The sequence below is a fragment of the Theropithecus gelada genome, chromosome 6 (genome assembly GCF_003255815.1).
Source record: "Theropithecus gelada isolate Dixy chromosome 6, Tgel_1.0, whole genome shotgun sequence".
NCBI lineage: Eukaryota > Metazoa > Chordata > Mammalia > Primates > Cercopithecidae > Theropithecus > Theropithecus gelada.
Window position 1 is genome coordinate 35,193,331 of NC_037673.1, and position 13,409 is coordinate 35,206,739.

The following is a 13,409-nucleotide window of genomic DNA, read 5'->3' on the forward strand; positions in this document are numbered from 1 at the left end:
AGGTGCATGGTGCAAGCTGTCGGTGGATCTACCATTCTGGTTTCTGGAGGACAGTTGCTCTCTTCTCATAGCTCCACTAGGTGGTGCCCCACTAGAGACTGTGTTTGGGGGCTCTGACCCCACATTTCCCATCTACACTGCCCTAGCAGAAGTTCTCCATGAGGGCTCCATGCCTGCAGCAAACTTCTTGAATGCTTTGCTGCTTAGAAATTTCTTCCACCAGAAATCCTAAATCATCTCTCTTAGGTTCAAAGTTCCACAGATCTTTAAGGCAGGAGTAAAATGCCACCAGTCTCTTTGCTAAAGTATAGCAAAATCACCTTTATTTCAGTTCCCAATAAGTTCCTCATCTCCATGTGGCTATTAGAATATATAAGTAACACTTACAACTCAATAATAAAAAGGCAATCCAATTTAACAATAGGCAAAGGATCTGAATAGACATTTCACCAAAGAAGCTAACACACAACTAATAAGGAGACGAATAGATGCTCAACATCATTAGTGTATTATTCCATTTTCACACTGCTGATAAAGACACACCCAAGACTGGGCAATTTACAAAAGAGAGTTGTTTATTGGACTTGTAGTTCCACATGGATGGGGAGGCCTCACAATCATGGTGGAAGGCAAGGAGGGGCAAGCCACATCTTACATCGATGGCAGCAGGCAAAGAGAGAGGTTGTGCAGAGAAGCTCTTGTTTTTAAAACCATCAGACCTTGTGAGACACATTCACTATCATGAGAACAGCATGGGAAAGACCCACCCCTATGATTCAGTCATCTCCCACTGGGTTCCTCCCACAACATGTGAGAATTATGGGAGCTACAAGTTGAGATTTGGGTCAGGACAGAGAGCCAAACCATATCAACTCGTGTTTAGGAAAATGCAAATCAAGATCACGAGATACCACTTCACACCCACTAGGATGGCTATAGGCAGAAAGATAGACAATAACAAGTGATGATAAGGACATAGAGAAATCAAAACCCTCATATAATGTTAGTGCAAATTTAATTCAGGCACTTAAAAAAACTGTTTAGTTGTGCCTCAAAAGGTAAACATAGACTGTCATACCCAACAATTCCACTTGTAGGTATACACCCAAGAGAAATGAAAACCTATCCACGTGATAACACAATGTTCATAGCAGATTATTCCTAATAGCCAAAAAGTAGAAACAACTCAAATATAGTTGGCCCTCTGTATCCATGATTTCCACATCCATGAATTCAACCACTTGCAATTCAAAAATATTTGGGAAAAAAAAGTAACAGAGTTCCAAAGAGAAAAACTTGTATTTGTCACAAACTGAGTACTACATTGAATCCACAAGAATGAAGTAATACGCAGGCGTTGTATTAGATATTATAAGCAATCTAGAGATGATTGAAAATATACAGAAGGATGTATATAGATTATATACAAATACTATACTATCTTATGTGAAACCACCTCAACCTGGACTTCATTGTCCATATCACTGTCAGCATTTTGGTCAAAGCCATTCAACAAGTCTCTAAGAAGTTCCAAACTTTTCAACATTTTCCTGTTTTCTTCTGAGCCCTCCAAACTGTTCCAACCTTTGCCTGTTACCCAGGTACAAAGTTGCTTCCACATTTTCCGTTATCTTTCTAGTAGTATCCCACTCTCTGCGGTACCAAGTTACTGTATTAGTCCATTTTCACACTGCTATAAATATATACCTGAGACTGGGTAATTTATAAAGGAAAAAGGTTTAATTGACTTATACTTCCACATTGCTGGGGAGGCCTCAGGAAACTTACAGTCATGGCAGAAGAGGAAGCAAACACATCCTTCTTCACAAGGCAGCAGGAGAGAGAAGAGTGAGTAGCAAAGTGGGAAGGGCCCCTCATAAAACTCTCAGATCTCATGAGAACTAACTCACTATCACAGGACCAGCATGGGGGAAGCTGCCTCCATGATCCAATCCTATACCTCCCACCAGGTATCTCCTTAGACATGTAGGAATTGTGGGGATTACGGTTCAAGATGAGATTTGGGTGGGGACACAAAGCTTAACCATATCAACTGCTTTATTATTTCTGTTCTTATTGTCATTTCTGGACTTCTGCTTGTTTTGGATTTAGTTTTCTTTTTGTAGTTTCTTGTTATGGATGGTTAACTTTTTTATTTTAGATTTTCTTTTTTAACATTTGCATTGATGGCTATAAATTTCCCTGTAAGCACTGATTTAGCTGTATCAGGTAAGTTTTGGTATGTCATTTTGCATCTTTATTTATCTCAAATAATATTCTAATTTCCCTTGTGATTTCTTCTTTGATTCTTTATTATTTAGGAGGATGTCATTTAATTTCCACATACTTTTGAATTTTCCTAATTTGCTGTGTTACTTATTTCTAATTTAATTACAATGTCATTGGACAACACAGTTATTTCAATCTCTTTAAACTTAATGAAATTTTTTTTTTGGTGAAAGGTTTCTGGTAAAACCTATAAAACCAGCTAGACAAATTCTAAAAGAGCTGCAACACTTATTGAAGCTGTTTTTAAAAATGGTCTAACATATATTCTCCTTTTGAAAATGTTTCGTATGTACTTGAAGAGAATGTATATTCTATTATTGTTCAATAGAGTGTGTTTACAGATATCTGTGAGGTCCAGTTGGTTTATAGTGTTATCCAGGTCTTACATTTCCTTACTGCTCTTCTGCCTGGTTGCTGTATCCACTATTGAAAGTTGGAGCCAAAGTCTCAAATTGTTCTTGTTGAATTGTCTATTTCTCCCTCTAATTCTTTCAGTTTTTGCCCCATGTATTTTGTGACTCCATTGTTAGATGCATATATGTTTATAATTGTTATGTCTTCTTGAGGGACTGACCTTTTTAACAATATAAAATATTCTTAGTATCAACTAGTACTTTTTTTTTTCTTAAAGTCAATTTTGCCTGATACTATAGTCACTCTAGTCCTGTTTTGGTTATTATTTGCTTGATACATGTTTTTCCATCCTTTTACTTTCAATAAATTTGTGTATTTGAATCTAAAGTGTATTTTCTTGTAGAAAGCATATGATTGGATTGTATATCTGTTCTGCCAATTCCCTGTTTGTAATTGTAGTTATTTAATCCATTTATTTACAATATAATTATGAAGGAAGATTTGAGTGTGCAATTTTGATATTTGTTGTGTATATGTTTTATGTCTTTTTCACTGCTCTACTACTGCCTTCTTTTGTGTTAGATATTTTCTAATACCATTTTAATTCCCTTATTGTTTCCTTTACTGTATTTTTTGAGTCATTTTCTGAGTGGTTTTCATGAAGATTACAATTAATATTTTAATTTAAATCAAACTATTCAGATTAATACTACTTTAATTTCATTAGTATAGAAAAAAAATTTGCTCCAGTGTAGCTCAATTGTCTCCTCCTTTTTTTATGCTATTGTTGTCCTACAAATTACATCTTAAATCCATCAAGTCAGTTTTATAATTATTGCTGTATGCACTTAACTTTTAAATCAGATAAGGAGAGGAAAATAGTTACAAACAAAAATATATTTAAACTATTTTTTATGTTACTCTATGTAGTTACTTCTACTGACGTGCTTTAAAATTTATTCATGTGATTTGAGTTACTGTATATTGTCCTTTCATTTAGGACTTGAAGATTCTCTTTAGTATTTCTTATAGGGCAGGTATGTTAACAATGAGTTATCTTAGTTTTTGTTTATCCTTCAGTTTTGATACATATTTTTACCAGTCATAGAATTCTTGATTTGCAGTTTTTCTTTTTCAGCACTGTGACCATGTCATCCAGCTGCCTTCTGGCCTCCCTAATTTCTGATAAGTCAGCTGTTTATTTTATAGAGAAACTCTTGTATTTGATGACTTATTTTTCTCTTAATGCTTTTAAGATTCTCTCTGTCTTTGTCTTTCAACAGTTTGACTATAATATGTCTAGGTGTAGACATCTTTGTGACTAACGTACTGCAGTTCATTAAGCTTCTTGGATGTGTGGATCCGTATCTTTCATCACATTTGTGAAATTTTGGCCACTATTTCTCCAAAGATTATTTTTGTCCCCTTTCTTTCTCTCTCCCATATCATTCACCAATTATGTGTATATTGGTATACTTGGTGATGTCCTGTAGGTCTCTGAGACTTTGTTCATTATTAAATAAACTTTTTGTTACAGAACAGTTTTAGATTTACAGAAAAATTATTGACATAATACAGAGATTTCCTGTATTGTACATATCTATTTGTACATATTGCTAGCATCTTACATTGGTGTGGTACATTTGTTACAATTAATGAGCCAATATTTGTATATTATTATCAAATAAAATCTATATGCCATTTAGATTTTTTTTTGTAATTTTTTACCTAATGTCTTTCTTGTTCCAGGATCCCATCCAGCATATCATATCATATGTGCTTAGGCTCTTCTTGAATGTGATACTTTCTCAGACAGACTTTTCTTATTTTCGATGATCTTGACAGTTTTGAAGCATACTAGTGAAGTGATTTTCCCTCAGGTGGAATTTCTCTGATGTGTTTCTCATGATTAGAGTGGATGTATGTGTTTTGAGGTTCTGGTCATTTTTCTTCATGCTTTTTTTTTTCCTTTCCTGAATAGTTTTAGTTGACCTATCTTTGGGTTCTCAGATCTCGGATTCTTTCCTCTGCCAACTCTAGTTTGCTGTTGAACTATTATTGTGAATGTTTTTATTTCAGTTGTACTTCTCAACTTCAAAATTTCACTGTGTTCCTAATTTTATAATTTCTGTTTCTTTATTGATGCTCTCTTTTTGTTGAAACAGTGTTCTCATACTTTATTTGAACTTTAACCATTTTCCCATTTACCCTGAGAGCACTAGCTGGCAGTGCTTGCAGGTGAAGCATTTACCCTGAGATAACTTTACCATGAAATATCTTGCTTTTATTATTGTTTTTGCATTGCTCTAGTGTTTTGACTTTGGAAACAAAAGGCATCATTCTATTTACAGGATTCTATTTTTAGCAGTAGTATTTCTATTTACAAAATGTAGTATTTATCGATCACCAAAAATATCAAATCCTAGAAAACATAGCATTCCTATGTATAATGTTAACATCGTTCTCCAACAGTTGTTGGCCAAATATTTATTTGGTGAATCCAATGTTTCCAAAATACATGATTCTGATGATTCTGGTGTTTGTTCTGTTTAGAAATAATTCCAAGAACAGTCTTTATATTTTATTTTCACATTGAAAATTAGTGAGATTTGCTTCAGCCTCATAGAATGTGTTTATGTAAAATTAAATGAGCACTGGCAGTGAGCTGCACTTTTTTTTTCTAAACAGGAAGAGGGTTTATAAACATAGTTTATTTTCCTTTCTTTAACATATTTATAATAGGTCATTGCAGGTCTTTGTCCAAGACTTCCCCACAGAGTTTCTATTCACCTTTTTTTTTCCTTGTTTATAGGTCATACTTTCTTGCTTCTTTGTGTGTCTCATAATTTTTGAAAATTGGACATTTAAAATAATATAATGTGTCAATTCAGACTATTACATATTCCCAGAGTTTGTTGTTGTTGCTGCTGCTTCTGCTTTTTGTTTGTTTGTTTGTTTGTTTGTTTGTTTGTTTGTTTAGTAACTCTCCTGGACTAATTCTGTGAAGTCTATATTCCCTCTTGTATACTGCACCTGAAGTCTTTAGTTGATTTGCTTAGTGGTCAGCAATTGAACAGAGATATCTTTTAACACCTTGGACCAATACATTTTCCTTTGCTAAGAAACTCTATGAGTGGCTTATGGCATGTTTTCAATGCTCTGACAGTTTACAACTTTCCCTTAGCCTTTACTTCCTGCTTGTGCAACATCTCAAAGTCAGCCAAAGGTGAGAGATTTGGACCTCCTCATGTCTTTCCTAGGCATCCATACATTCCTACACATGCATATGGCCTCAGAGTCCCTAACAGACATCTCATTCATAGGTCTTCCTTTTAAGTTTTTGGCCAGGCTCCTCTTTGTTCCAGTTGGTTTTACTGTCTCAAGTAACTGTGATTATAAACAATTGCTATGATTGTTTTTTCCTAACACCCTTGGGATAGGACTTTTTTCAGTGAGTAAGCTCTGTTAGGTCAAATATTGACAAGGTGTGAAAATGGGGATTTTCACAACACTACTGGGTTAAATAGTTAAATAGCAACACTCTGGACCAGGTGTGGTGGCTCATGCCTGTAATCCTAACACTTTGGGAGGCCAAGGCGGGTGGATCACCTGAGGTCAGGAGTTTGAGACCAGCCTGGCCAACATGGTGAAACCCTGTCTCTGCTAAAAATACCAAAAAATTAGCTGGGCGTGGTGGTGGGCACCTTTAATCCCAGCTATTCGGGAGGCTGAGGCAGGAGAATCTCTTGAACCTGGGAGATGGAGGTTGCAATGAGCTAAGATTATGCTGTTGCACTCCAGCCTGGGTGACAGAGTAAGACTGTCTCAAAAAAAAAAAAAAAAAAAAGCAACACTCTGAAGACAGGACTTCGGAGGCACTTCAAATCTGTCTGCTGCTTTGATGACTGCTAAACTGCTGGTTTTTATAGCTGCCATGGTTGTAAGTCTGCTGCTGGTTTTCACAGCCGCCATGGAGCTAGGGAGAGGGGTATAGACATGGAGCAAGCTAAAATGACAAAAAGCTCTCTGTCCTTACCACTATTAAGGAACTTTTCTTAAATAAATGCTCCTTGAGTTGTTGCAAGCCTTTAGCTCATTACCAGAGTTATGAAAAAGTTGATTTTTACAATTTTTTGTCAGTTTTATTGTTGTCTTTAAGGAGGACCAGATTTTTGGAGGTTCTCGCTCTGCCATTTATGAAGATCTACTTCAAATCCATAATATTTTAACCTGATACTTCCTGCTCAAGTGCTTCTTATTTTTGTTTGTCTGAAATGATAGGCCTTTATGAAGCTACACCTGTGTTATAAGACTTCTGAGCAAAAGAATCTCTGATATTTTCATGCTAGAGGAATTATTCTTTCATAATCTAGATTATCCTAGTTGTACATATAGTAACTGTATGACACAAAAGAAGCCATAGATTAGAACTATACTAGCATACCAAATAAACCCTGTTTTGCTAATCCCATCCAATTTCTTGACCTTCTGGTGTACAGGGTAACATCCTAACCCATACCTACATCTCATATTACACATCTCTTCCTCAAGGGCATGACATATAAATTCTTTGTTAGCCCCGGCTCCCCACTCTGCCTCACCTCTCAGCTCTTCGCTCCCTCTGTTCCTAGCTTTGCTGCTGCCAATAGAAGCTGGATTAGCCTCCAAGGTATAAGAATGCCAGGGTAGGTAGGTCAGTGTCTATGCCCTCCTTTTCTTTTTTTGTGATTTTTCAGGAGTTCTTAACATGTATAGATTGATGTGTTATGACTTGCACATAACCAGATGTCCAATCCTTTTGTTGTTGTTGCTGTCTATCCTTTTATGAAAGTTAGAAACTCAACCTACACATTTAATTTTTATAACACTGATCACTTTGCTGTCAGTTTCTTCATCTGTGTTTCTTTCACATTGCACAAAACACCATGAAGTTAGGGGTGTTAGGTTATTTTTCTTTATATCTTTAGGGCTTAACAGAATCCTGGTACATATTTAACTTTCAGTCAATGTTTTTTTAAATTAATGAATGCCTACATTTCCTAGTAAATTCTACAGATAGAGACCTTGTTTAGACTTCCCAACATGAAGCTAAAACTCTACACTCATATCTCTAGGTGTGATATCCCCATCAGCTTAAGAAATTTGAGTGTTCAGGTCTCTATCGCTCTCAAGTTCATGGCTTTATAAGGTGCTTCTCAGTGTGACCTTCATTCACCTTTCCAGCCACATTTCCCATTAACCTAGAATCCTAACCTAAGCTTCTCTGGTCCACACACACATCATATGTTTTTGTTATGCCTTGCACCTTTGCAGATTAATGTTATTTTTTCAGTTCTACCATGAGAAACTTGTGTTTATTCTGAAGTGCCAGCTAAAAATCTATTCCTTCTCTAAACTCTTCTTTTACTTTCTTAGTAGATGTAGTCCCCCTTTTCTCTTTGTTCTAACAAAACTTTGGACATCCCTTTCCTTATTACATTATCGTTATCAAGTTATAATTATTTATTTATATATCAGTTCTTATCAGAGTGCCTGCCACATGAAGGAGAGCAAACAATGTTTGATGAATGATAAATGAATGTTTACCCCTCAACTAGACTGCAAAGATCCTGAAAGTTGCAGAGTGTGTTTATTCTTTGTGCTCCAAGCATTGTCCTGGTCCATAGCAGGCTCGTAATATTGTTTCCAATGAAAAAATCAGAGATATCAGAGAGGATATCTGCTTAACCATGGAAAAGTTAAAGGACCATCCTGACCAGATCGCAGATGCAGTGTTTCAGGTGTACCAAAGTGGCTGTTGTTGGCAGGACCACAGAGGGCTTTTTGTGAAATGGAAAAAGGGTCCCCATCTGGCTGGAAATGACTGTAAAAATGCAGGCTTTGGTGAACAGAAAGGCCTTTTTACAAGGAAAAAGGAGCCACATTTTGGATGAAGCAGTCTCATGCCAGGAACAAGGCTTAGCAATCTGAACAGAGGGTAGATTTCATACTCTTGTTCCACCTTTGGACAGGTGTGTGTCCTTTGTAACAGCCCTGCTTGTCATATACTACAAAGGACTAACTCTCTCTCACCAAGAGTCACTGCATTCCTTAATGTGGGAAGAGGGTCCTACTTGTATTGAGAACCAAATATCATCCATCTTCAATTCTTGGAACAACCCATTTTTTTCCCCAGGGCAGATGGTCTTTTAAATAAGACAAGGATCAGTACATCTTATGAGTATGACCTTTGTAATGGTATATTTGGTCGGGAAAACAATCCCTTTTTTGTCATAGCCTAAGATTTGGGGATATTATCTAACACTTTTAGTTTCTTTAGTTTAAAATGTAAACTGGAAATATATTTTGTAAATAACTTAAAATTATTCATCTTGGAAATAATTTAATTCTAAGAATACTCATCTAACTCTGAAAGAATTCCCTGATTTTGAATATTTTTATTCCTTCACAAATAGTGAAACTTGAGAAGATTTGTTTTTTTTAAAGTAAATAGTCAAGACAATTTCTGGGAGGGCAGCTACTACTTACCTTGTAAGAGGATGTATTCCCTCACCAGATGGCAAGATCTCTTAGCAAGTAAGGATTGCTATTAGAGAGGGAAAAGTTTTTCCTAACACACATTTCTTAATTCCCTCAGAGGTCATCGTTTACCTCATATGCTCTATCTCCAGAGCAAAGATGTCCCAGCGGTTTTTCCGTGCTCAAAAAACAACTGTTGATTATCCTGCCATTCTGATTCTACCCATGCTTTAACAAGAGTAGGCTTCCACCAATTTACACACAAGTTCTGTTCCCCAAATTTGATTGATTAGAAATAAGTTTCCAGAGAGAAGTATTATTAGACCTGTGCACTTTGGCCAGTTTGTAAAATACATTTAAACCCTAGTAGGTAACTGAACTATAACATTTACAGGCTTGTTAACTGCATTCTGGGAGCCACATGATACAAGTGAGAGAAAGAGAAACCTCTTCTTTTTCTTGAGTGCAGGGCTAAGCTTTGACAAAATTTGGAAATGGGTAATGTTTGCTTTTGGACTCTCCCTCCTGAATTAGCATGCCCCTAAAATCTGTAGCCCAAGGTTATAACCCAGACCAAAGCTCTGACCGATGGCTCTCAGTTCACATCTTTCCAATTATGTGTAGTGAGCAAAGCACACAGGACTCCTAGGATGGGAAGGGCGTGAAAGGATGACTATGATGGAAGATCAAAAGGGGTGATAGATGCCTTTCTAGAGAATAGAAGCACATGTCATTGATTTGACTATCTTCTTTCACAATCATATTCCTCAAAATATAGTCTACTTTACCTGAGTCATTATAGACAAATGTTGTATCTCCAACTGTATCGTGATTTGTGGAGAAACGGATTGTAAAACTGGACCTGAGAAGACCTTTAAAAAAGTATATTTAGTCTCATGCTGAGGTTTTCTTGTAGCATGCATTATCTCTTCTTGTCTCCTCCGAGGCCTGTTTCTCTTTTATTAATTTAAAATATTTTATTTGAAGTTTGATTGATGCAGCATAATATACTAAATATATGCTGCTAAATATTTCTGTTAAAAGAGTTATTAATACACAGAGGAAACAGGACAGTAAGTTACACCACATGACCAGAACATGAATTCAAGATATTGCATCAGTATTTTTGTTGACATTGTCCATCTTGTGGTGCTGGCTCCTCATTCATATTTAGAAATCACTCTTATATTTCCTCAGCTCCACATCCTTTTAGAGGATGGGTGCTTTTAGGTTAGATTGTAAGAGGCTCAAAAACATGCTATAAGATGTTATACACGCTTTGTCTATATATATAAATGTATGTTTTCTTTTCTGTAAAAAAGGTTCCATAGCGTCAGATTTTCAAAGGTATCTGTGATTCAAAAACAAAAGATTTAGAACCACTACCGGATGCAATCTCTTGAGAAATAGTATACTAGGAACAATATATCAGGTTTAGGTGTTGTGAATTCTGTATTCACTTCTGAAGAAATTCTACTGTCAATTTAGGGCAGAAAATTTTAGTGTAGTCATTTAAGAGAAATGAATGCATGGAGTTCAGGTAGGCATGGTCAATAAAAAATCTCAATGTATTTGCATTAGAGTGGTTTTACAGAGGAATGATACAGCTAAAAGAACATGAAATAATTCAAAATACTGGATAATAATATTTCTGATGTTTGTTGTCTTTAATTTAATGCTAATGTCTAATTATGTAAAATATTTTACTGTCCAGGGTTTCAAGTGCCAAACTTAATAATTTTTCTCGCTTGGAGCCAACACTTCACCTTCTGGGTGTGCAGTTTGATCAGAATGTGGCCCATGGCATCATCACAGAAAAGCCTGGGGTGGCAACAAAGCTGTTATATCAATTGTACATTGCTCTTCAGAAAAAGAAGAAAAGTGGACTGACTGGAGTGGAGATGCAAACCATGCAACCTCTGACAAATTTAAGACTTCAACACATGAAAAGTGAAACTTTTCGAGAGGTAGGTACATAAAAAAGCATAATAAGCATGTCACAATGTAAAATTTGATAAAGAGAAATGACAATGATATTGATTTCTCAAAGAAACCTCATTAGGCATATATATCCCTTACATATGTTACTGGCCATACTTGGGTTTTATTTTATATTAATATTTTGAATTTATTTAGCCATTTTTGATGTCTCTCTCTATCCTATCCATACTGGCAATAGCTTATCAAACTCTTTTCCTAATTTCCAGTACTTTTTGTTGTTGTTGTTGTTTTAGAGAGACAGGGCCTTGCTTTTTTGCCCATGCTGGTCTTGAACTCCTGAGCTCAAGCAGTCCTCCTGCCTGAGCCTCCCGAGTAGCTAGGACTATAGGCCTAATACTTTTTGTGCCTGCTCCTCTCTTGCTGTTTCTACCCCATCATATCTACCCAGATCTTCTTATCAGCTACTGCAACAACCTGCTAAAATGTCTCTCAATCTCCCGGATAAGTCAATCAACTGCTAAATGAATCTTCCCTAAATTTTACTTTTATTGGATTCTTCTGCTCAGAAACCTATTTTTACTTTTTTCTAGTCCTCAGTATGGTATTTCTTTCTTCTATGTTAATTGACAGTCTGTCCTTAAATATGACTGTCTATTCCTGCTTTTCCTTCCCTCACACCCAAACTCACCCTTCTCATCTCTCCTCTTCCCCAAACTGTTCCTCATGTACTGTGCAGCCCAGTACACATGGTTTCTTCCTTTGGAACTCTAGATTGTAAGTAATTCTCACTCTCTTGGTTTTACCCTCCTGATACTGATATTGTTGGCTAAGTATTCATTATTTATTTGTCATATGACCTTACCAGATTTTTAGTGTATCAGACTTGATGAATATGTCTAGTACAATGCTTCAAACGTTGTAAATACTCATTAAATGTGTTATTGACTAATTGATATGACTTTTTAGTTGACAATTCTCTCCCATTCTTATGCATTTCCTATGGCAAATGAAGTGTGTTAACTTTTACAGGCCTCTGGAACAATCATGAGTGCTGCACTCATGCAAAATAGTAAATATCAATGGATAGAATTATATTTTTAAATTTAATTTTTGAAGCAGCAATGACATAATAGATATGAGGGCCATCTCCATGTTTATATTTGTCCATTCTTCATGGATATCATTATAAGTCTAGTAGCAGAATGGACTCAGCACTCCTTGAGAGCTAGAAATTAGATTAGGCTTAATATGAATAATTTAATATTGCATTCAGCCTCCTTCACTTGCAAGCTGGTTAACATTGAGCGAGCCTCTAAACAACTCTTAGCTTCAATTTCCCCAACTATAAAAACAGGATGCTTATTTCTACCTGCCTCAGAGTTCAGAATTGGACATTTTTGTAGCTTCAAGAAGAAGAGTGGACTAACTGGAGTGGAGTTTATATATAATAAAATGTAAAGCGGTCAACAGTGGCAAGTGCTATAAGAGCTGTGTAGATGAAGACAAACAAGAGCCTATTAGCTCATTTGATGTTGGTCATGGGTGAACTTCCAGAGTCAATAATTCATTCACTGAACAGATATTTATTGGGCTCCTACTTTTTGTCAAGCACTTGCACAAGAAACACACAGGAAAAGCCCCAACCCTCTTAGAGCTTACATATTAGGGAGAGAAAAATGTTTCATTAGAGTGATATGGATTGCAGTGAGTTGAGAAGGACTTTGGAGATGAGGAAGAGGGTAGCATAGATTATTCTTTCAAGAAATGTGGAGGTAAAGAAGAGAACAGTAGGAAAGAAAAGCTCAAGTGAAGTATGAGATTGCTTGTTTTATGGACCTAGAGACTGGGGCCACTTATCAATTGAGAAAAAGAGTCAGTGGCAGGAGAGATGAAAATGGTACGAGGACCAGATGGAAAGAGGCCCTCTGGGGACGGAAAGAGGAATATACAATCAATGGTTCATGTGGAAGAGGTGATATCTATCGTAGGAAAGAAGTAGAAATGCCATCTTCTTTGATACTGGATGAGAAGAGATGCAGGTAATATTAATAAGGTTGAAATTTATTGAACGGCATGCCTAGTGATGTGCCAAGCCCTGTTTCAGGTGCTTTGTGAATATTATTTTACTTGATCTTCACAACAGCCATAAAAGATAGGTACTTTCATTAATCCCATTTTACAGAGGATGAAACTAAGGCACAGATGGATTAGGTAACTTGCCCAATTTTATGCAGCTAGTAAGTGGGAAAGCTGAAACACAAACCTAGGAAGTTTTCACGTTTCTTCACTTTTTACTAAGCAGTGGC

The 13,409-nt window shown here is 36.2% G+C and overlaps 1 protein-coding gene and 1 non-coding gene across 2 annotated transcripts in view; one reads left to right on the forward strand and one right to left on the reverse strand.

Annotated features, from left to right (window-relative positions):
- The window catches only part of SPEF2 (sperm flagellar 2), a 196,068-nt gene that overhangs the window by 12,589 nt on the left and 170,070 nt on the right, over positions 1-13,409 (forward strand). The window contains exon 3 of the mRNA XM_025387975.1: positions 10,877-11,129. Coding sequence (XP_025243760.1) covers positions 10,877-11,129 — 253 coding nt within the window. The remainder of the gene's footprint in view (positions 1-10,876; positions 11,130-13,409) is intronic.
- Positions 2,459-2,519, reverse strand: LOC112627238. Its single transcript, XR_003120088.1, has one exon. It is a non-coding gene; the product is annotated as a U7 small nuclear RNA (small nuclear RNA).